Source organism: Triturus cristatus, chromosome 8 (genome assembly GCF_964204655.1).
Source record: "Triturus cristatus chromosome 8, aTriCri1.1, whole genome shotgun sequence".
NCBI classification, from domain to species: Eukaryota; Metazoa; Chordata; class Amphibia; order Caudata; family Salamandridae; genus Triturus; species Triturus cristatus.
Genome location: NC_140591.1, coordinates 1,553,874,031 through 1,553,897,465, shown reverse-complemented (window position 1 = coordinate 1,553,897,465; position 23,435 = coordinate 1,553,874,031). Strand labels below are relative to the sequence as shown.

The 23,435-nt window shown below is 44.7% G+C and overlaps 1 protein-coding gene across 6 annotated transcripts in view; it reads right to left on the bottom strand.

The window, feature by feature from the left end:
* STIM1 (stromal interaction molecule 1) overlaps positions 1-23,435 on the bottom strand; it is a 458,800-nt gene that overhangs the window by 260,717 nt on the left and 174,648 nt on the right. For 4 of the 6 annotated variants that reach the window (XM_085623467.1, XM_085623470.1, XM_085623468.1 and 1 more), the window contains exons 2-3: positions 21,466-21,564; positions 6,726-6,856 (exon numbers count right to left, since the gene is read on the bottom strand). In XM_085623467.1, the coding sequence (XP_085479593.1) occupies positions 6,726-6,856; positions 21,466-21,564 (230 nt within the window). The remainder of the gene's footprint in view (positions 1-6,725; positions 6,857-21,465; positions 21,565-23,435) is intronic. The other 2 variants (XM_085623469.1, XM_085623472.1) reach the window with 1 other exon arrangement.

Here is a 23,435-nt window from a genome sequence, read left to right as displayed (position 1 = left end):
GTGTGGTGGAAGAGAGAAAGCTTAGCATTGGAGTTTATTCCTTTGTGTGGTTTGAAAGGTGGGTGTATGTTTGTATTTTGTGATGGTAAGTATTATGAGGTGTTGCGCTTTCAAGATCTTGTGCTGGTGTGTGTGATATGTTTTGTTTTTGAGGAGTAGTGAAAAGGGGTGCTGGTGTATTTGTTTCATGCAATGGATTTGGTTGTATAGTATTGTTTGAGAGAGGAGGTTGTAAGGTAGAGGGGTGGGGATGTGTTTATGAGTAGAGTGTATGTTGTGTGTAGGAGGGAATGAAGTAGAGGTAAGAGTGTTTGTCTTAGACTGGTTTGTTGCTAGAGTTAAAAAGTGCGGTGGTGTGCAGTGTATGTGTTGTGCTTTAGTGTTATTATGGTAGAAGGAAGGATGGAGTTGGTTGGACAAATGACGGAAGGCTGATTATGTTTGTTAGTGATAAAGGGTGGTCTCTTAGGAGTAATTAGAACAGGGAGCGTGTGTCTGGAAGGGATGTAGTTATGTATGGTGTTGAATGGCATTGTGTTAGTGATGAGTGGATTAGTTGGTGGTATAGGATAGAGTTGTGTACTGTTTGTAGGTGATGGTGGGTATGTGTGGTAGTTGGGATAGAAGGGTGTATAGATTTGGTTGGTTTTGTAGTGTATGCTGGTACATTGGTTTGTGTACATTTGGTGTGAGTGTGTTACTATGTTTGTGGATGGTGTGGGGTGGGTACAACTGAATGGGAACATGGGCAGCATTTCTGGCCATGGTCCTGACTGGTCTTGAACAGGCTGAAACAGGCAACTGCCCTTGTTCTCTTCGCCCTTAGGGCGTCTCAGCCCGAGCGTCGAGGCTAAGCCTGGTCTTTTATAGCCCTATAAATCAGGTGACCCCTTCAGCCAATGGGAACCCTAGCCCTAACACTATCCAATCACAACACTAGCCCTAATTTCCAGAACCAATAGGAGACCAAGACCTTACAGCCAATCAGAGCCCTAGTCCAAGCACTCAATCAGGTTCAAATACCCTAATTTCAATGTCCAATAGAGGCCCTCGCAGTAGTCCCAACCCTAATCCCAGCAACCAATGACACAGGAAACCCATGTCCCTACTTCCAATAAAAAGGCTAACCCTAGTCTTAGTCCCACACCTAGGCCAGCAACCAATCACACCAGAAGCCCTAATCACCACTTCCAATTAAAGGCCTAACCCTAAAACCTAACCCTAGTCCCAACCCTACAGGATTGAGTCATAGACCCAGAAACCAATCAGAACCCTCAAATACCCACCTAATGAGGGCACTAACCCTAATCCAATAGAAACACCAGATACAACCACCAATCAGTGTACACACGTACCAACCAATAGCAGACTATATAAGGTCCCAGAGACCTCAGACAAGGTTTGCTGGCCAGGGAGTTGGAAGCAGCTCCACTATTCAGAAATCTCCTAGGAGACAGACAGGCTCAATCCACACTTTGGACTTCTGCAGGTAAGGGCATAACAAACTTGTCCTCTAACAATACTGTTGGTATAAAACTTTACGCCCTCTCCTGGCCAAACAACAAAGGGCACAGTCCCTATTAAACATAGTTTAAGCTCACAGCAGATTACTGCAGTCTCAGAGCACCCTCTGATGTGGAATATCCCTGTTGCAGGGGGGGGGGCACTGGTTTCACTGACTTGTTAACACAAAAAGGTCCTGCTCTAAAAGAAGGACGAATGTTAAGGAGTGGCAGGTGTGGCCTCAGACTTGGGCAAGTCTTTTCTCACTTACCATAACCATATCTGCTCAGGCAGGGGCCAGTCAAAGAACAGACCGCTCACTTGCGCTGTTCCTCAGTGCTCCTCCCTGTATATGGTATTGTTAAATGGCTACATGATTCCAAGGGTTGAAACAACTGGAATCTACAGACTCAAACTCCAGATGTAGGCTGACAATATTTACCTTTTTCATCAAGTTGGAGAGTGAAGCCGATGCAAGGGGTGTTCAGAATGTGTGTAATCTCCTTTGGCATAGCTACATGAAATTTCAGGGAGAGTATGCAAAAAGGAAACATGGACTATCGTTATATTTGAGTGCAAAATGTGTCTTTGCATCAACATGTAGCACAAAAAGTACAAGTGCCACGAACAACAGATGCTAGTACTTTTAGTTTTCGCTTTCCCCTTGCTCTCGCAGTAGGACATTTACTCGAACAAACTTGAAATGAAGTGATGTGGAATAATTATATAATTTTGGGACTTTTGTGTAACAAACCCAAAATGCCAGAAATTATACATTATGCTAGTTAAACAAATATTTCTCCCTGGCCCACCTAAGATCAGAAGAAACATAGCCAGTTGTCTTTTAGACATTGTATGAAACACAGAAATCTTCCTATGCAAGGATTTATAGGATGGAACCCTCTCCCCCACTAACACCTCCCATGTCTGGCCATATATTATAGCTCATCCAGAAAAATGTGATCAAAACAAGTAATACCCCTGCTCGCCAAGAAGATCAGATGGAAAAAAAAGATATGGACAAAATCCCACTAAATAAGTGCTTCCCTAACTTTTAAGAACCACAACCCAATGTTTTGAACGGCAAACGTTTTCGACCCACCTACCTTTAATGGACTCGAGGTGGGTGATTTTTTATTGCAACTAAAGCATTGTGTGGTAGAGCATTGTCATTCACAGACAGCACATTTTCCGTTGAAAGGGCCCCCAACTTTGCACAGCCATACACTTTAACTTGTAAAACGATATAGCACACAAATGATAAACTGTGGAAATGGGGTGTCTGTGCATACTTCACATTTGTGCTTCACCAAGTAAAGTGCCTTGATTTGTTTTGATCCAATTAGAATCTTTGTTTTCAGCACACTTGAGAAATACAATAGAATGTGCTTCATTTTTGCTTTCATTACTGCTGAATGCATACAATTTATTTACAGGTATTTACATTTCGTTGCGTGGTGCAAAAAAACTAAACAAAAAACAACATACAGCCTTTCCTTTCGCACTCCCTGTACCCCAGCAAAATGGTCACATAATTTACTTTAAAAACTCCTCTCACACTGCAGTCAGAGAAAAGAAGTAAACACCAGTGTTAAAAGAATATGCAGCAATTTGTCAGAAGATATAGTCAGACATTTGACCTCTGTTTTAAAGAAGTAGCAAACGTGACTAGATAAATACATCTTCATTTATTGCTCAGACTTTCCAGACAAACAAAAACTGTCTCACGCAACGCTGCACTAAATACTAGTGGAAGCCAATCATGGGAAAAAAACGGACAGTACACATCATAAATTTATGATAGATGTGAAAGCTGTTTTAGAAAAGCATTAAGAGTATTCCGGAAAGAATAGCACCACCTCTTCTAAGCGCTGGGACCGTTCCCTAGCAGGTAACCTGCGTCAATGTAACTTCTAGCAATCAGCAGCTTGGAGTCCATATTCTAGAGAGGGTCAGCCATACATGACCCCTACACTGGGACATGAGGCACAACTTTCGGCCATTCATTATTTAAGCGATGGCCCAACCTAAGGTTGGCCAAAACAAATGATGGGTGTTCAACTCGTCATAAAATTTGGTAGGCCCAGGATTCATGTCAGTGCCTCAAAGCAGGATGAATTCAGGCCAGTTGTACCAGGAATTGTGCTTTGGACCTCTGAAAGAGGCTGCACCAACCCACAGAAACACAATCTTGAAGACTGCTGTTTCCAACAACGCAAACAGCAAGCCTAGGACTTTTGAGAAGAGATGATGCTGCAACCTGCCCTAGAAGGAGGAGAAGCTGTGTTGCCTAGCATGATGTGAGGGGCTGACCACTGACTAGGAGGACAAGTAATAAGACCCAGCGGCAGGAAGCCGGCATGGAGGTAGTCTTGTGGGCTTCAGCTGCCCAGCAGCCATAGGAACCTTACCATCTAGCGGACAGAACCAACCCAAGAAGTAGCAGCAAGACCAGAGGGACCAGGATCATCTAAGATTGTTTAAAGACTGTCAATGTGATTAGCGTGCATCATCGCTGACCCACCTGTATCATCCCAAAGTCTTTGGGATCTTGCATTTGCCCTTTTCATGCCGCAGTGGGACATTATTTCATTTCCCTTTACTGAATACCATATGGAAAAGCCCACTTGATGCCAGCCAGTGACCTTGATTCTCTTTCTCTCAAGACCTTATGGTTCTGGAGATTTTACATTTGTCCCAAGATGAGCGTTTCGGGAGATTAGTGGCCCTCAATGATGGGTGCCCTCATCCAACCAAGATTCTTTAACATGACTGGCCATCTTATAGATGAGGACCCCTCAATAGAACCAGCACAAGTAGTTGCCCCCCCGGACAAGAGTCCCGTTCAAACCTTTACCAGTCCCCAATGAACTATGGGCGCTTTGGATACTGAAATCTTACCCCACAATAGCCTTGTTCATGGGATACACCGTATTTTATTTTTGCTACTGAGCGGAAGCTTGATTATTTTGGGTGGGCGTTAACGTGATTTGAGGTTTGGTCCATTTCCATAGGTTCTCAGCTAACCTTAGTTCTTCAACTAACGATGTGTATATTAAGAAGAAATAAGATCCGTAAAGCGCTCCATCCAACAATGCGTATGTTAAAGAGAAAAAAGGTGCATGATGAGCTCTAACCAACGCTGTGCATATTGAAGAGAAACCTGGTGTGCGATGTGCTGTAACTAACGCAGTGTATATTTAGGAGAAACAAGATGCGGGAGGCACTCCAACCAATGTTGTGCGTATTAAAGAGAAACAGGTTGTATATTTTAAACCAACAATGCATATACTAAAGAGAAGGAGAAACTCCTAATGGGAAAATATAACTCCCCCCTCACATGCCCTCCCTGGGATGCTGGTCCAGAATCTCAGCAGCAGACCCTGAGCTTGTCACCATGTTTCGGCCATGGTTTCAACACACAGACATGAGGACCCAGGTGCTCAGCTGATGTTCTTGCAAGTACTTGAGCCTATTTAGGCCCTTTTCGGCAATCACTCTTCATCCTTAAATATGGCCCGAGAGGGCACCTCTGAATCCTGTATCACTGCTGCATTCTGGACATGATTTCCAACAGTTCAATGTCAACTTCTAAAACAATATCTCCTCATTAAATCTCAAAATAAGTGGGAAGAAGCCCTGCAGCAGACGCATGGCCGGGTAATCTAATTTCCTATAGAAACGTTACTTGGAAAGAACTTAAAATGGGATTATAGATCCTCAGCAGGGATTTAAAAACACAACTATTTACTGGAAAAATATCATGTAAGAGGCAAGCCAACATATAATCATCATTCATAGTCATATATCATCATCCATCATAGTTATCCTCATCCATCATCGTCATCATCCATCATCAGCATCCATCATAATCATCATCATCAAACACTGCCATCATGATCCATCCATCTCCATCATGATCAATATCATCATGATCACCCATATCATGCACATCATCAACATGCACATTATCATCATCATCCATATAATCATGCTTTAGGCAAAGAAACTTCAAAATTTCAATTGGTATTTATTTTCTGCTTTTTGTTGTTCATGTTTATTCTTGGTTCATAAGCTTTCATCATTCTTCAGAGTATTACAGGAATTACTTGTAGACATTTGACAGCCGACACGTGTTTCGCCCTTAAGTGGCATTTTGACCAGGGTTTTCTCGAGGCTTTTACAATCTTAGCAGCAACACTTATTATGTAACATAGTATTTGACAAATATATTGCATAAGGAAAATCAAAGGAAAACAAGTATGTTTTCGTCAAACAAAGGCAAGTCCTCAGTATAATTCCTTTCTTTTCCGATCAGGAAGTGGTTATACGCAGGACTTGATGTTGTTTGACGAAAACATATACTTGTTTTCCTTTGATTTCCATGAAGAATAAAAGCAGAAAAATACCAATTCGAATTTTTAGGTTCCTTTGCCAAAAGCATACTAAAATTCAGTAAGGAGGAGTACGTGCTCATCTGTTTCTCTAACCATTGACAAAAGAGGTCATTAGGTCAATCACCTCAAGTCAGCATCCTCTTGTCACTTTCAAGAATAGGCAATAACATCCAGGAAGAGAATCTCTGGACCTTTTATCTTACAAAGAATTATGATCATTCATCTCATCCATGTCGTCATCCCATCATCCATGTAGTCATCCCGTCATCCATGAATCCATGTCGTCATCCCGTCATCCATGTATCCATCCCGTCATCCATGTATCCATGTATCCAAGTCGTCATCCATGTATCCAAGTCGTCATCCATCTATTCCAGCCGGCATCCATCTATCCCAGCCGGCATCCATCTATCCCAGCCGGCATCCATCTATCCCAGCCGGCATCCATCTATCCCAGCCGGCATCCATCTATCCCAGCCGGCATCCATCTATCCCAGCCGTCATGCTCCACGTCGCCGTCATACACATAGTCATCATCCATATCCTCATCCTCATCATCCAAATCCTCATCAGCCTTATCCTCATCAGCCTTATCCTCCAAATCCTCATCCATATCATCATCCACCATCAGTAGTATCATTATTAGTATTATTGGGTAGGCTGGTGGAGGGGCAGGGCAGCATGTGCACACTCGTGGGGAGCTTGCCCATTACTGGCTGTGGCCTCCGCACTGCAGAGAATATAGACCTACGACAAGCAGCTACACTTCAATACTTGCAAGCAAGACACACACGCCACAAAGGGTGCCAGGGGAATTGCACTCACCTCATCGCTCTCCTCCACATCAACGTTCCCGTTGGCGTCATCATCCATCTGATTGTGAATGTTCATCACAGCCTCGAAACTGAGCAGCTCGTCCTCCTTACGGCACAAGACTTCATCAATCCGGCAGAACTCTGTAAGGGAGAGACAGGATTTTATGAATGAGCAGAGAGCCCAAGGCGACATGAAATAAAAGTACAGACTAGAAGAGCTGCCCTCTAAACATGTCCTAAAACCAAGGCGACATGAAATAAAAGTACAGACTAGAAGAGCTGCCCTCTAAACATGTCCTAAAACCAAGGCAACATGAATTAAAAGTACAGTCTAGAAGAGCATCCCTAGGACTATGCAGAGCCCCGAGGGATTCCACTCCCCACAAAGCAAGCCAGCATCTGAGGGACTGCGACCCTGGCATAGTCAGTGTCCGACGGCTGCACCCTGAATGAAACCACGGTCTACATCTAAAGCGCCTACTGTGGTTTCTGCCTGTAATATTGAAGTACCATAGTAGTCAGCGTATGTAGTTTGCAGGAGGTCAGGTGGGGTCACATTGTGGACACCTGCTTAACACAGACAGTAACTACAAATCACCTTTGTTGATACAACAGCTAGTTTTCGTTGCTATGAATCAGCTTTTCATCGACAGCATTATGGAAGAAGACCGTGTTGATGCTCGCAGGTAGACCTGAAGGTTCCATACCTGTACCTGTACCCCTCTAGCACGGCTCCGTACACCTTGGGCAATAGTCTCATGCTTACAGTTATGATGTCTACTACCGCCATGGACAATGAAGCTTACAGCTGCTGTGGTAGTTTGGTATAGCCTTCTTCCGCTCTGTGTCATTGTCTTCAGATACCCTCCAGCTCTACATCACTGGCATGTGACCTCACACAGGAGGTCCCGTGCGCTGTAAATAATCTATTCCAGAGCCCAGTGCTGGGAAACTGGAAGTCCACAGGTCAGCATTTACATCCGCAATGGATCCTTGATGGATTCACATCATTTGTTGACTGTAGCGCAGCCAGTCACTGCAGGATTGGAGGGGTGGAAAAATTGAAGAATTTAATTGAATAGTTACTTCAGAGCCATCTGCCAGAACTGGATGCCTGTTCGGAAGCCATATTGAATCAGTTGCACTTGCAAATGTAGTGAAAGGACTTTGTCACCCAGGGCACATAAAGAAATGTCCACAACTATTTTAAGGGCATTGTTGGTAGCGGAATCGGTCTGAATGCGTCCCATCATCTTTTTCACTGAGACTAGTCCAGCACCCTGCAACATTTCCACTACAAGTCCAAAAATACCAGCCTAAGACTAGATTGCATTACTTCTTGATCTTGAAGTATGTGAGATCAGAGCGCACCACGACCACCAGAAGCCACTCCTTTAGGGCAGTAGCACACTGTCCTTTCACCATCTGTTTGGACAGGAATTCATTTTCACTGCCCATCACAAAAAATAACGAAAATGCTATTCTACGGCAAGCACTAAAACCGGTTAAAACTGGCCAGTGGGACCCAGTCCAACAACAGGACAAAATCTTCACGGCTCCAGGTTTTCCATTTAAGAATCAATGTTTTACGGATAATTCGAGCACATAAAGGCTACAACTCCCAGAATGCAATGCTTTGCCAAAAAATACTGCGGGGATTAGAAGAAGGGTGGCCTGCTGATACAGAATGGGCTTGCAACAGTTAGAGTAAAGGATAAAGGAACTTTCAAAGGAACTCCTGCATCTTAAGGCCACAAATACTACTGTCACCAGTCTAGAAAGGACACATCATTCACCTCTGAACTATCAACCTGTAATTTCTTCTTCCTGAAAAGATTCCCCAGAGGAGGAGAGGTCACCATGACTATCTCTATACAGTCCTCAACAGTGAAAGCTCAGGCAAATAAAGCCATTCTCTTATTTCCATTTGCTTTTGCAGCGGTGTCCTTCAGAGCAGTCGGTTTGCAGTCGCTGAAGTTCACTTGGCTCTCCCTCGCATTCCTGATCTCTACTTGCTGACAGATTTTATAGGATTCTCCATGTCGTGCACAAGTCTCACCCTGTCTGCTGCTTATCAAATGCAATGCATGGGAAGCGACGTCCAGTGTGGTACCCTGCAAGTGCCTACAGTGTAGACAGAACAAAAGGTCTACCAGAAGTAACAGGCCATGGGTTACCTTAAACCCCTTTCCCTACATCAAAGCAAACACTGACGCTTCAATCGAGACCTAAACACAATCACACGACAAAAAGGTTAATCAGCGAAGTTAAACATGGGACACATTTGGGATCTAGAGACCATCTAAAGTTTTGAATTAATTAAGACTATATTTCTAAAATTGGGCACATTACAGGTATGTGTAGGTCAATGCAATGGATTTGTTTGCATGTTTTTCTCTGCCTCCTCTCGCTTGTCCGCTTTTAAGCTCTCCACTTGTTCCAGCATATACGGGGGCAGATGTACTAAATGTGCAAAAACATTTTTTCTTGTACAACTTGAACTTGTACAACAACTGTATTCGCTCAAAAGAAAATCAAATATCTACGTAGCAAGTTTGCAAACAGAGAAGTCAAAAACGTATTTTGTCCAGGGGATGTTATGTAGAACTAACCTACCTAAATACAAAAATAGTTGATATATATATGAACTGTAATGCTTACGAACAATTATGACTGCACTCTGATTGATTACAACATAGCACATTTTTAATGCTGAAATAAATATAACACACAAGGTCCGGTTCAGGGTTTGTGGCAAAGGTTCGCCTGAGGATGTTGCGAAATGTAGGTTTAGACAAAGTGCCATGGCTAGGTAAAGGAGCGGGGTTAGTGTCAGGCTTAGGTACAGCTGTAGGCTCAAGGACAGCTTGAGACTTGGGTTCAGGGTTTATTCAGTCTAGGCTTGGGGTCAGAGTACAGAGTAAGATCTAGTTCTAGGATTAGCATTAGACAAAGCTCTAGTGGTGGACATAAGGGCAACGGCACGTGTAGCATCAGGTCCAGCTTTAGGTTTCGTTATAATATGAATTACGGTTTGGCTCGGAATGAGTGTTAGTCTTAAGACTGACACCGGCTCATTACATTTCTAATTTCCCATTCTTATGGATCACAGTTCTAGGATTATTAAAAAATAAGCATTATATAGGCAGGGGTGTGGAATTTAATAAAATATCTACTTGTCCATGGGGCAGGTTGCTTTATAAATCTACTTGTCCTGTAACAAAATCCACTTGGTGCCATGTAGTGTGGTGACAAATTCTGGCAGCAATCTAGTTATGTAAGAGCTCTGATATAGCCTCTCTGATTATGCCATGGCTCATACCATAGCAGTTTTTGAATACTTGCAATCCTCTTATGTTGCCATGTTTCCGCATATGCACATACTGGGGCTGAAGGTAGTGGTAGGCAATAGTTCCAGGGTTAGAATGCCCTTATGAGTCTGTGCAAACCTTATGACCTGCATGTTTTAAGGGTTTTCAACAACTCTTCTCCAATCTTTTCCCATATTGAGAAATGTTGGAAATTTACTCCTGGCAATGGCAGACGTAAACCTTCTTCCAGAGTTGGGAAAAAAGTGGTTGGAGGGAAAGTGAACTTGCAAACATTCAGATTTTCGCATGAGGAAATCTACACATGCATATTTGCTCATGCTAAAATGCAGTTCACAAATATTTTCTAGGAGTTCTATTTCTTGTCCTACTTCTGCAAATTCTTGGGAATTCTCGAAAGCCGTATAGCTGCACTTAATGCAAGGGCACATACCATTGCTGCATTTGAGACTTTTTCTTTAATAATTGGGCCCCAAATTTGGTCTTGCATTGACCATGACCTATTTGCTTTTATTAAAATTCTCTGTCTCTCTCTGTATCGGCTGGCTTCACTGTGAGTGATAGCATTCTTCTCTTTCACAAGGAGCATATCTGCACACAAAATAGTTTTGTTCAGTGCCAGTAACTACTGCGGTAGTGTGTGCTTTTGAGACCAAAAACTATTTTTGCTTTTGCCAAGGTTTGTCATTGCGGTGAGGGCCCGGCATCTCCCACACCAATAAGGTTTTTGCAAAACCATGTCAAAACAATTCACACATTAACAAAACTAAAAAGCTGACCACCAATTTCAGACCTATCGGCTTTGCCAGTGCTTGTTTATTTTTATTAAAATTGGTTACACTGATTTTCCATTATGAATATTTTTGGGAAATACTAGCATGCATCAACACATGTTACTAAATGATGCTGCAAAGAAATGGTACCTGAAAATTCTCAGTAGTTTAGCAAAATGTATTTTTTCCTGCTTTCATTTTATTATGAACATTTTATTTTGAAAGCAAAGAATCATCAACTTTACTTTGAAGGTTCTGCAAATATTTGCATCAAATCAGCGTGCATTTTGGGACCATTATACATAGCCTCATATTGCTAAACATTTGAAAATGTGTGTACACATTTTTATACTGGAACCACGGTCAGTACAGTCAGAGCTTAGAACATTTACTTGGAGCGCTCACCGTAATACTGAAGGTTTTCAATTAATGAACCATAAATACAAGTTTGAACAGCATTTACATACGGACAAAAATATTACCTTAACTGCAGATAGTGCCCTTCTCTGAACCATAATGTTTACTGCAAACTGGCAGCCAAAGGGTTTGTGCTGCAGGGGGTTGGGCCTACTTGTCCCAAGGACAAAATACACTTGAAAACTTATTGCCCTTGACCCCAAACAATATATCCTGGGCGTCGGGCTATAGGAATTCCACATCCCTGATAGGCCTGGGCGGTAAATTCAGTTCCGCTCGCGGAATTTGGGTAATTTCGCGTTTCGCGGAGAACGCGTAATTGCCCAAAATTCTGATTTTCGTGGCTTTGCGGAATTTTTGGCGTGTTCGCGTTCTCAAAATGCGTGTTTGCAAGATATTTTCCCCCGAGCACGCAAACAGCGTTCGCGAACAGGAAAAAAGCATCGCGAACAAGCAATTCCGGGTGTTCGCGGAATTTCTGCGTGCTCGCGGAGATTTTTTACCATTTCGCGGAGCTTTGCGTAGCGCGACTACGCAAATTCCGCCCACCCCTAGCATTGTACTCATGTTTTTAATCACTTAAGCCTCTACATTCTGCTTTCAATATCATGGTTGTCACATATGGTACTGTGACCCAGACCCTGCTGGACAGCGTGGGGAGCTTCATAGCAGAGACTCCTTGGACGCAAATTCAGCATCCCCAGGTGTGAAAGTCCCCACACACACTGCTGTTTGCAGAAGGGCAGAAAGAAACTTCAGAGGATCTGGGTGCACTGATAGAGGTTGTGAAGGTAACTGATGCTGAAACACACCGTGCTCCTGCTGCAAATGTGAGGTAAGCCACCTTTGTCAACATATGCATAACGGTGGATATCCCAGGGGTGTGCTACCAAAAGACAAATACCTACATAAAAGATGCGACGACAAGAAGAGCTGCCCTAAAAACGAGGGTATTCGGAAATGTCAGGTCAAAAAACATCAAAAGCGTCTTCGATTTAAGTGTCAGCAGACAATCCTGGAAGACTAAAAGCATGCGTCTCTGCACGAGCATCTTGTGGGCGGAGCCTCCGTCATGGATACTGAAGAGATACTAAACCCCTTCAGGTCCAGTGTGACAGCACAGACTCTACCATGCACATACTTGGGAGACCCAGTGCATGCCTTGCATTTTATACTGCAGCCAACAACACACACAGGGACTTGTATCACTAAATCTGTTACACTGCCCTGGCCAGAGATCGCAAACCTGCTGCACGTCCCCTTCCACGGATGTGCCTGGCAAAGCGAATTGAGATTATCGCTCGTATAATCCTCTTAACATAACATGTGTAGTGGTACAGCGTACAGTCACCCAAGGGTATCTTGGCGCTGAATAACAGATGTTTATTGTTACCCAACTCAATGGTACTCATTTTATTGATCTCAGAAGGATGGAAGTCTGAGTGGACCCGCTGTGACCCTGAGGACAAAAACTGACCCCCACATTGAACGCATTGGTCCAGTAAGCCCCCAGACCAGGCTTCTGTCTTCACATGTCCATGCACTGCCACTGTGAGGTCTGCCACCATGGTGGTCGAGAGCCACAGGTTCTTTGAGCCTCGTGTAGCGTGTGCACAAGCATCACACTACCCCTAGCAGGTGCACAAATCAAGCTAAAACGGCAACGCTTCCTACAGTCTTTGTGATCCCAAACCTTGCACCATTAGTTGCCAGCGCTGCGCTGAAAATATTGGCAACGTGTGGAGAAAAAGGGGTCTCTGGATAGCGGTCTTAGCACTTGCAATCCAGCTACACTGCACACGCCTTCTTCATCCGCAGAGACTGAGCAACATCTGCATCTTGGCCTCAGACAAGGGAGGACAAAACACTTCGGTTTAAGATCTATTAAAATGACACAACACTGTAAAATGTATTCATAAGTGTAGACCTCAAAGTAGCGGAATCTCCCTCGGAAGTGTTGAACGAGAAGTTTGTAGGCACCTTTGTAGTGGCACCCAGACCTGTGCATCCTAAGGACACATCAAGAGAAGACTATAGTGTGGAAACAAAGTTTGTATGTAGGATCTTTCTTCTTTGTGGCAACACAACAGTTCCAATGTTCTTGCAGAACAAGCCAAGCTTTAAAAATTATGAAAACGTGCACACCGAGGTGTATCATGTATAAACAGCAAGCGTTGACTTGAATCATGTTGAATACGTCATGGGTCAGGTGTCATCCTTGGGTTAGGGTTGGGAGTGGTCAGGTGTGACCTGCATATTTCAAATTATGAAAAAGTTGTAGGTGAGGGAGTTGCGTCAAGCTAAGAATTAACATGATTTAAAGACGAGTTGCACTTTTAGATGTGATCTAAAGGTGGGTGGTAAAGCAGGTCTTCATGCCTTTAGGTGGGTCAGGTCAGGTGACCTACCTGCCAGGAGGGAAGGGAGGTCTTTATGGGAACCAAAGAAAGAAACTGATATGTGCTCCTTGAACTCAAACTACCAATAACATAAGGCTGTCTCTCTGCCTCAAGAGAGAAAGGGTGCACTTCCAGAGTAGACGCCACCTCTGCACGAAGTGTGAATAAGGAAAATGAAAGCTTTTTTATATACAACTCTCAACCACTCAACTAACGTCATGCTTCATCATCGGGTTCACCCGGATCCTAAAAGCCAGGATGGATCAACAGTATTCCAGGTAACTTTTTTTTTTATTATGGTGCCTGGGGGAAGCTACGTGTAAAAAAAAAAAAAAAAACCCTCATGCACTCCCAAGGAATCCCTTTATTTTCGGGGTGGACAGGAAATTATTAATAAATTAAAGAGGAACAAGAGTATTAGGGACAGTATAGTCCACACAAAAACACGGAAAAAGACTACAGAAGACAGAATGCACTATGGAACCTTCCTCCAGTATCAGTCGCTAGTTTAGCCGTGAAGCGCATCTTTTCTCTTGCAGGCAGAAGGACACCCTGATGCTAGTGTGGGTGACTACGAACACCCCAGGAAGAAACCAAAGAGGATGAGGGGGCACTCACTTAGGAGGTGGTGAGACAAACCAGAGGGAGTGAACAGAACAGATAAAGGGATGGAGATAATTTTGGAAGGATACTGGTGGGTCGCGTCGGGCAGGACAGACTCTGGGTAGGGTTTATCGTGAACTGATCTGAGAAGAGCTAGATGGACAGGAACAGGTAGGGCACACTCTGGTAAGACATCAGCAAATGAGGTGGACACTGGCCTGGAAGGACAGGTGGCAGGAGAACACAATGATGGTAGGGCACACACAGAATTAAGTGGCGGGGGTGAGTCAGGGGGCCCAGGAGACATAATAACGTAAGTAGGGAAAGACTTGGGAGGAGGAGAAGAACAGACAGGAAGTGGCAGGGCTCGCAATGACGAGATGCACCAGGTGGAATGAAGTGACCTGGTATGGCATTAGGGTGGAGTTGGAAACTGGAGAAAGTGGAGAAAAAGGAGCCTGTGAGGAGACTGTTGGAAACAGGACAGGAAGGGAGCGTATTGGAGGAATGGTTAAATTAACGAGATAGAAATTAATACATTTATTTGTATTCACGTTATACTTATTTATATTTAGAGAGTTTTATAAAGAGCAAACAAGACCCAAGTGAATCAGAGCACTGTGCAGAGCGAAACCGCCATCCAGTTACATCACAAACAACAACCCATAAGATACAATCAAAGGAAAACAGAATGTACACTTTCCAAGCCTGGCTGAAGACGGCTGAAATGCCAGAAACCGGTCCTAGGAAGCTTGTTTCCGGTCCAGGGAAGACATGGCTTGGCAGTTCGGGCTGGACTGTTCCCATGAGGCACAGGGTCAGCCTGATTTGCATATGGCCATGTCTGAACTGGGGTGGCAGAGTGGGCTAAAGAACGGTGATGGATTAAACCCAGATCAGTTGACTGGGGGTGAGTGCTAGCAATGTTCAACACTCCGTCCATCATTTCCTTTGGTTTTTGCTTTGTTCGCCATAAGTTGGCAGGGTATGCTCAGACGTGAGTCCCTTGCTCACTTTGCCACTGGATTCAAGCAAGCCTGGCTGAAGACGGCGAAATGCCAGAAACCGGTCCTAGTAAGCTTGTTTCCGGTCCAGGGAAGACATGGCTTGGCAGTTCGGGCTGGACTGTTCCCATGAGGCACAGGGTCAGACTGATTTGCATATGGCCATGTCTGAACTGGGGTGGCAGAGTGGGCTAAAGAACGGTGATGGATTAAACCCAGATCAGTGCTTGCAATGTTCAATACTCCGTCCATCATTTCCTTTGGTTTTCACTTTCCAGACCAGCCAGGATGAGTCGACGACGAGCAAAGCATATCTAGCAGTATGTATATAGAGCACGGGCCTCCTCTATCCAACCGTTCGAGAGCCTGGTGTCCGACTGATCAAGTAAGACCCTGAATTAAAGATCTTATGTAGGGAATCTGTTAAATAAGATCAGTTTGACTTCGTTCTAGAAGGCCAAGGTTAAGGGTTTCCGTGTGTCTCTGGAGGGTGAGAGTTCCCACCCAGAGCAGAAGATGTGTATATAAATAGAACAAGAGGCTCTTAGAGTCACGTTTCCTTTTGGCTAATGCATCAATGGGCTGAGGACCACCATTTCTCCAGACAGGATATCAATCGCAGTCGATATCCCCCTCCATAGAACTGCTTCAATACTAACCCAGGGAGGCAGGGCAGTAATGTGACCCTAACACTGAGATCTCGGAGTGAGAGCTTGGATTTGTTCAGGGTATGTGATCCTGGTTGAGGCATTCCGAGGATGCGGCTGAGTCTTAAGTGTGCTGGTCCGTGGCCAGGAACTCTTCTGAGTAATCATGGATGATGCAAAACAGAGCCAAGATGTAACCTAGATCTACCGGTGCAGCAATAAGGCCGCTCGCCAACCAATGAGGCAACCATAGCTATATGTGCCTTGAACTTTCAGGTTATTTCAAGAACACTGACCAGCACAGGCCTTCACTTCCTACCAACTTAGACCAAACAATATCACACTACTGAGTGCAAGAGGAGGCCTGGATTTATTTATTTACTTTTTAAGTGCCCATGTGGGCCGCACTACAGCCGATGGATGTCCAAGGACATTGCATAAGAATAGCTGCAATACGTAGGGACTTTACAACATTTTGCATACAACAAGGTTTAAGGTTAAAAGTTACAAACAACAAATGTATCATTTCAGTCAGTTCAGGTGGAAATGACCAGATAGTCTTAGGGGCTGGAAATTATTAGATTAGTCCAGAAACTGTAGGAAGTAGTTATCCAGACTGGCCATTACCCCTGGACACCTTGTAGCCGCTGTCAGACCTGACCAGGCAGGGCAGACACCAATGCTGCCGGGAGCAAGGTGAACTAGGGAGTGATCCAGGGAAATCGCATCTTCTAACTTGAAAGTTCCGTCTCTACTCGCCAAATAAAGCTGGTAATATATTATTTGTTACTGGTAGCTACCAGTGTAGTGGTTTGGTTGATCGTCCAGATGCCTGAAGTAGGTGTGAAGCCATGTTCCTTTTCAACATGGCAGCTGCCCTTCTCATCAGTATCGTGCCTGAAGAGAGCTGCAGTCTAATTTTTTTCAGCTGTTTGTAATGCGGCATGATGGCCTGCAGGAGACTGGGAGAGGCCAGAGCGTTCCAGCGGTATGACTCTACAGTGGGAATAAGATATGGCTGCAATGCCGGATTTCTTCAGTTGCATGCTGCCCCATTTCATGATACCAGAAAAAGCTGGAGTTAAAGTTCAGAGGCGTTTGCTGATCTCCCTGGTCCTAACTGGTGACCGCTGAGCAGATGATGCACTTACACTGCAGTCTAATGCATCTCTGAAGACACTACTCAACTAGGCAATATAATTACTTCTTCTGGGTCTTTTCAAGGCAGTTTTTGTAGATTGCACAACAGTCAGTAGATGACTTAGTGTGAAGCAGAGGTATCCGGTCACTGATCTCCGGTGAAAGCCAAAGTACAATCACAGGCTGAAGACAAACATAGGCTCGAAAGCCAGCCACGGTGCTTGGCACAGGCACCTAACACAGGACCTCCACATGTGCATGAGTATAGCTATGTGTGGTATCCTGCTCTCTTCTCTGTCCAGTCCTTTCTCCGTGTTCTGTACTCTGCTGCTCAGCCAGTGTAAGTGATGTCACAGAATGTTCCCTGAGTGTATGTTTGAGTGGAATTGTCAGTTGCTGTATGTGGGCAGATCAGCAAAGATGCTGCTCCCGGTGGGGCCGATTCTCCTGATACTACTGTTGATACTACTACAACCATCATATCCTCGAATATTCCTGTCCTGATTAAACTAAAGAATAAATCTACCATTTGGATACAATTACATCCCCGTGTACCTCCTTTCATGCATTACACACTGGCGACAAGGATGGGATGCGAACCCACGTGTGCAAAGCACAATGGATTTTGACTCTTATATGAAACTACATCATCATGAGACCGAGGAACGAGTAAAGGAACGGAGAGAACTAACAAATGCCAACAGGATATCAATTAGGGTGATAACGTAAGCACAAACGTCAAGCAAACTGGCTTAAATAAAGGTTTACAATTATGACTACTAAAACAAGTAATGGATTCCCTTTGCTATATTCCAGGAGCTGCGACAGACATCATGGGCAGTGACTGACATGCATAACCAGAGTGTGGACTTAACTGCCTGTGCCACAGAAAGAAGGGACCATGAATTGATGCAATCACGATGCTATACAAGCTTAACACAAGAACTTTTATCAGAAACCCGCCATGGAATGAGTAACAGAGGTGAAAATGTGGTTCAATGAAACCAAGAGAGAAGGAGGGTCAAAGAAAAACAACTTTTACTCTGGTTGACTGGAATTTAGAGGAAAAGAACAGAGATGCTAGCCAGGAAAGAAATTCTTGTTCATCAATTTACAACTTGCACGTCCATTCTCCCAATCCTCATTAAATTGCTCTCCCCATCATAAAAAAACTCTATGGTAGCATTTGTAAACGGCCGCTCTCCATGGTCCACAAGTTCTAGTGTGCTCATGAAGGAACCATTCCGTCATGAGCACATGCTCAGGAAATCCCTCAGCTGCAGACAGCAGATGGATTTCCCCAATTTATTTATTTTTGCCTGGGGAGGTGGGGGGAAGAGCTATCCCAACCTCCCCAGGCCTATTTTGGGATTTCACTATAATGACGATTGCGCGCCACGCACGCTTTCGTCATTACAACTAAATCGAAACTGAAACTTAGTTTCAGTTTCTCAGTTTCGGTGCTTGTGGGGCTATCTCAGCCCCCCCGAACACCGAAACAGATGGGAGGGATATTGCGGGAAAGGGGAGAATCTCCCCTTTTCAATGGTACCATTCCCAAGTGGATCGCTGCCTGGGGATCACCCCGGGAGGAGGATCCCCAAGCAGGGATCCACCCACTAGCACCAGGGATGGGGGAGCAGCCCCTTGGCAAGGGCCTTTGCTCCCCTCATTGCATTTTGGGCACACCAGTCTTTCTGCCCCTCGGGGGGGCAAAAAGCCCACTGGACGCCAGGGATTTATTTTGGGCAATTGAAATTAGGGCGGGGGCTGCCCAAAACGGGCATGTCAATGCCCCCACCCCCCCCAAACATTCTTTTACAGTCTATCTGCCCCCCCCGGGGGGCAGATGGGGGCAGTAGCCCCTGATATGCCCCGGGGAAGGGGGGGGGCAGAAAGCCCATTAGGCGCCAGTCATTACGCTGGCCTTTTTTATGCACGGGCATACCAATGCTCCCACCGCCCCAAAAAATTGCCAGTCTTTCTGCCCCCCTTGGGGCCATATCGGGGCAAACTCCACCCCCACCCCGATTTCCACCCCAAGGCAGCAAAAAGCACACAAGCCACAGACTTATTTTTAGCAATGTGCCTTCCTGTGGATTTTCGGCCTTAGCGCAGCCGGCACATAGGGAAGCCTAGCACACCTGTACATTTTTTAAAACTAGACACCATGGGGAATCCAGGATGGGGTGACTTGTGTGCCCCTCACCAGGTTTTGTTGCCCAGAATACCTTGCAATCCTCAAACTTTGAAAAAGGAAAAAAAAAAACCTTTTTCCTCACAATTCTTTTGTGGGAAAGTTCTGGAATCTGCGTGGATCCACAAATTTCCTTCTACACAGCATTCCCCCTGGTCTCCCGATACAAATGGTACCTCACTCGCATGGGTGGGTCAAGTACCCGCGACAGGCAAGGTCCCAAAACCTAGTGAGGCGACGTCAATGCCTATCACAAACCAACCTGGTTTTCAAGAGGGGGTCCCATGAGTTTTTGGCCCCGGGCTCAGCGGCAATCTAGGGAAAACTACCAAACCCACACATTTCTGAAAACTAGACACCCGGGGGATTCCAGGGAGGTATGGCTTACGTGGATCCCCCAACATGTTCTTACCCAGAATCCCCTGGAAACCTCAAATTTAGCTGAAAAGAAAAATCACTTTTTCCACACATTTTTGTGTGGGAAAGTTGTGGCATCACCGAACTGACACAAATTTCCTACCACCCAGCGTCCCCCCAGGTCTCCCGATAAAAATTGTGCCTCACTCGTGTGGGAGGCCCAAGTACCCACGACAGGCAAGGGCCCAAATATATTAGAAGGATTACAACTTATGAACTGCAAAGTAACCAAAGGATCTGCGCTAAAAGCAATTGCCCACTTACCTGTCTACATAAAATAAACATCTGTCTCCTGCATGTTACATGATGTGCTTTGCAGGAGACATATTAACTCTCAATGCTACTTTGATTCAAAACTGGGACTGCACAAAACACAAATATCTCCAGCAAATACGTTAACCTCTCCAGAGTTATCTTATTATTATTCCCGGAGATTTACTGGGCACACAAAGATCTCTGCAGCGGGTACCTTCATCCCATAAGATAGTTTAAAATGCTGGATTTGCAAACAATTAAGCAGAACAGGTTTACTGCCATCTTGCTTTGCGCCATGTTGTCAATTTCTTTGTGGCGGAGTTTAAAAAAACTAAATGTACAAGTTGAGGCACATGTGGGGGTTGCGTCCCTTTTTTGGCACAACCCTGATGCAAAATCTAATCTGCTAAATATTGTGATGTGCTTACATGTTCTAATAATAGACCTGCTAAATATATGTGCGAGGTCTTAAGATCAGATGTCACTTCTTGTGATGTTACTTCTAGTGAGGTCATGGGTTGTGATGCCACTTCCTGTGTGAGGTCACGTGCCATAGTGTCGTGCTGTGGTGTCATACGCTATGATGTCACACAGCCATGATATCACTTGTATATTGCCTTAATTTGGTTAGTCCACCCAATTTTTTGTTTAGGATTTGTGCCCTGCACACATGCAAAATCAGAGGTGAAGCCTCCCAACCGTGCACTCTCGTGCGCATTCACTGTTAAAGTACCATAATGCACAACTGTCTGTGACAACTCCCAGCAAATTTTAACTATCAGAAACGCCACACATCTGCTCAAATTTTCCCCTGTATCCTGGGTTCCTGCTGGGAGTATTTCTTAATCAGGCAGGCAACCAGTTCTCACATTGGTTCAAGCACTGTGTACTACTATCACAGCCATTAGGGAGCCCACGGTCCTCACAGGCTGAACCCAATCTGCGCACCCCAGAAGAGCATGCAGCCACCAGCTACTCCCTTTGGGAGCCTAGGATCGGTTGAGTCAAATATTAAAAAGCAAGGTTTGGATGGCTGCTCAACTACACCACAGTGTGAGGAGCTCTTGGTATTCAGCCCTGGAGAGCTCCAACTGGGGATGAAAGCAGAAGCTTCCCCTGCTAAGACCAGAACCCATGACATGCAAAAGAGAAACACATCTTACTGCGAGCTGTGGCTCTACACTTCTGTGAATGCTTTTCTGTGTGGTAGAGGTTACCAGATCCGAACAACCACACTGTCTGCATTACACAGGCAACCCTAACACCACAACAAGAAGTGCAGGCCAACGTGCAGTCCACCACACGGGGAAGCAAGTACCAAGAAGACCTCATGCGAATATGGGGAGAGTGCTTCTTAACACAACCAATGGTGAGGGTTTAACGACACAAGACCAAGGGTACACTGGAGAGACATCTAGCCAACACATATGGGGGAGACATGTAGTGATGGTTCCAATCCTCACACCAAATACACATGCACACAGCAGAAAGGAGGAAAGAGATGGTGGATGAAAGAGGACACGAGCAAAAGGGAAAGGGTGGAAGGGAGAGCAAGAGGACAGTACACACCTTGTAGGAGAAAAAGAGGATCGCCCACCCATACATTTCCAGGGAACCCCAGGTGAGCCATCTGACTTGGGGGTTCGACTTTTTCATATTGGAGAAGGACTAGAAAGAAGGGAGAAAATATAGCATATTAAAAGATTAGCTACAGCAAGATCAGTGCCTATAAATTCCCCCTCCTTAAACAGCTCTTATGGTAGGAATCTAATATCCACTGACTAACACTTTAGAGGAATCCAAGGTGGGGGCTGTTACAGCAACCTGCAACTCTACAAACAGGAGTAGGTATGGGCCTATGTCCAGAAGGCTTGCATGTATACACTCCTATTTTGAGTGGTATGGTCTGAAAAGTTAATAAAAAATAGCAACATTAAACGTTGAAATCCGCTCTCCCCTCCACCCAGAGTTACAAAGAACTTATTCCAGAAGTATCAGCTGTATTAGTGCCAATTCTTACGGAAATACATTATGCTGCACGTGATAACCCAACCATACCCAACAATACAATTGCCTTACGTTGTGTGTTAGTGCCTCAATTACCATCACCCTAAGAGAGTTGGAGTTCACATTTACCACTTGACCACCCGATTTTCTAATCACTAAACTCTCCAAATCCGGAATCACAAGTGGATCAAGAATATACAGAGGGGTACCTGAGAGTAGAAGTTATGGCTGTGTGTTTAGTATCAGAGCTTTCTGTCAGACCAAAGAAAACAAGCATTGGCAAACATAATAAGTTTTCAAGCCGATGTAATAGTTACATAGTATTTAGTTTTACCATAAGCATATGCCACAAATAAAAAAAATGGAAAAAGATAAAGAACACATGCTGCCACTTAAGTGTGGCAAAACCAAAGGGGATGATGGACGGAGTGTTGAACATTGCAAGCACTCACCCCCAGTCAACTGATCTGGGTTTAATCCATCATCATTCTTTAGCTCACTCCGCCACCCCAGTTCAGACATGGCTATATGCAAATCAGTCTGACCCTGTGTCTCATGGGAACAGTCCAGTCCGAACTGCCAAGCCATGTCTTCCCTGGGCTGGAAACAAGCATCCTGGACCGGTGACTGGGGGCGAGTGCTTGCAATGTTCAACACTCCGTCCATCCTCCCCTTTGGTTTTGCTTTGTTCGCCCTAAGTTGGCAGGATATGCCCAGACGTGGGTCCCTTGCTCACGTTGCCACTGGATTCAAGCTAGCCTGGCTGATGACGGCTGATTAGCCAGAAACCGGTCCCAGGATGCTTGTTTCCGGTCCAGGGAAGACATGGCTTGGCAGTTTGGGCTGGACTGTTCCCATGAGGCATAGGGTCAAACTGATTTGCATATGGCCATGTCTGAACTGGGGTGGCGGAGTGAACTAAAGAATGATGATGGATTAAACCCAGATCAGTTGACTGGGGGTGAGTGCTTGCAATGTTCAACACTCCGTCCATCATCCCCTTTGGTTTTACTTAAAAGTGTGGGTCATATAATTGCAATAAAAAGAAAAGAGAAACAAGATTAGTGTTCAGGCTGTACCTGAGAGCAAGCAGGCCAGGGACATGGTGAATGGCTCGAGGGAGGAAGGTATAGAGACAGACTCCATACGCAGAGGCACTTGTAATACAATTTTTTTGGACTGGTAGCTTGAGCGCTTCAAATTTTACATTCAAATACTTGCAGTGAAAAAAGACAATCACGTGGACCTTTTGTTTATTTTGCGGACTCTGGTGTTTCTCGTTAGGACTGGCTACAGACAGCCAGGTGTTTTGACCACCTCATGACATTTCTTTAAACATGCTTAGGCAAAGCGAATAGGTTTTGCATTTGACGTGAATCCTGATGGTTTTGCCAATGCTTTATTTTTTTACCAAATGCTGTCGAGTGTGCATATGCAGTCGCAGCAGATATCGCAGACTTATTTTTGAAAGCCAAAAGAAAACATTCCAAGATGGCTACCGCATAACACAAAGCCACTGGAGGGTTATCAAT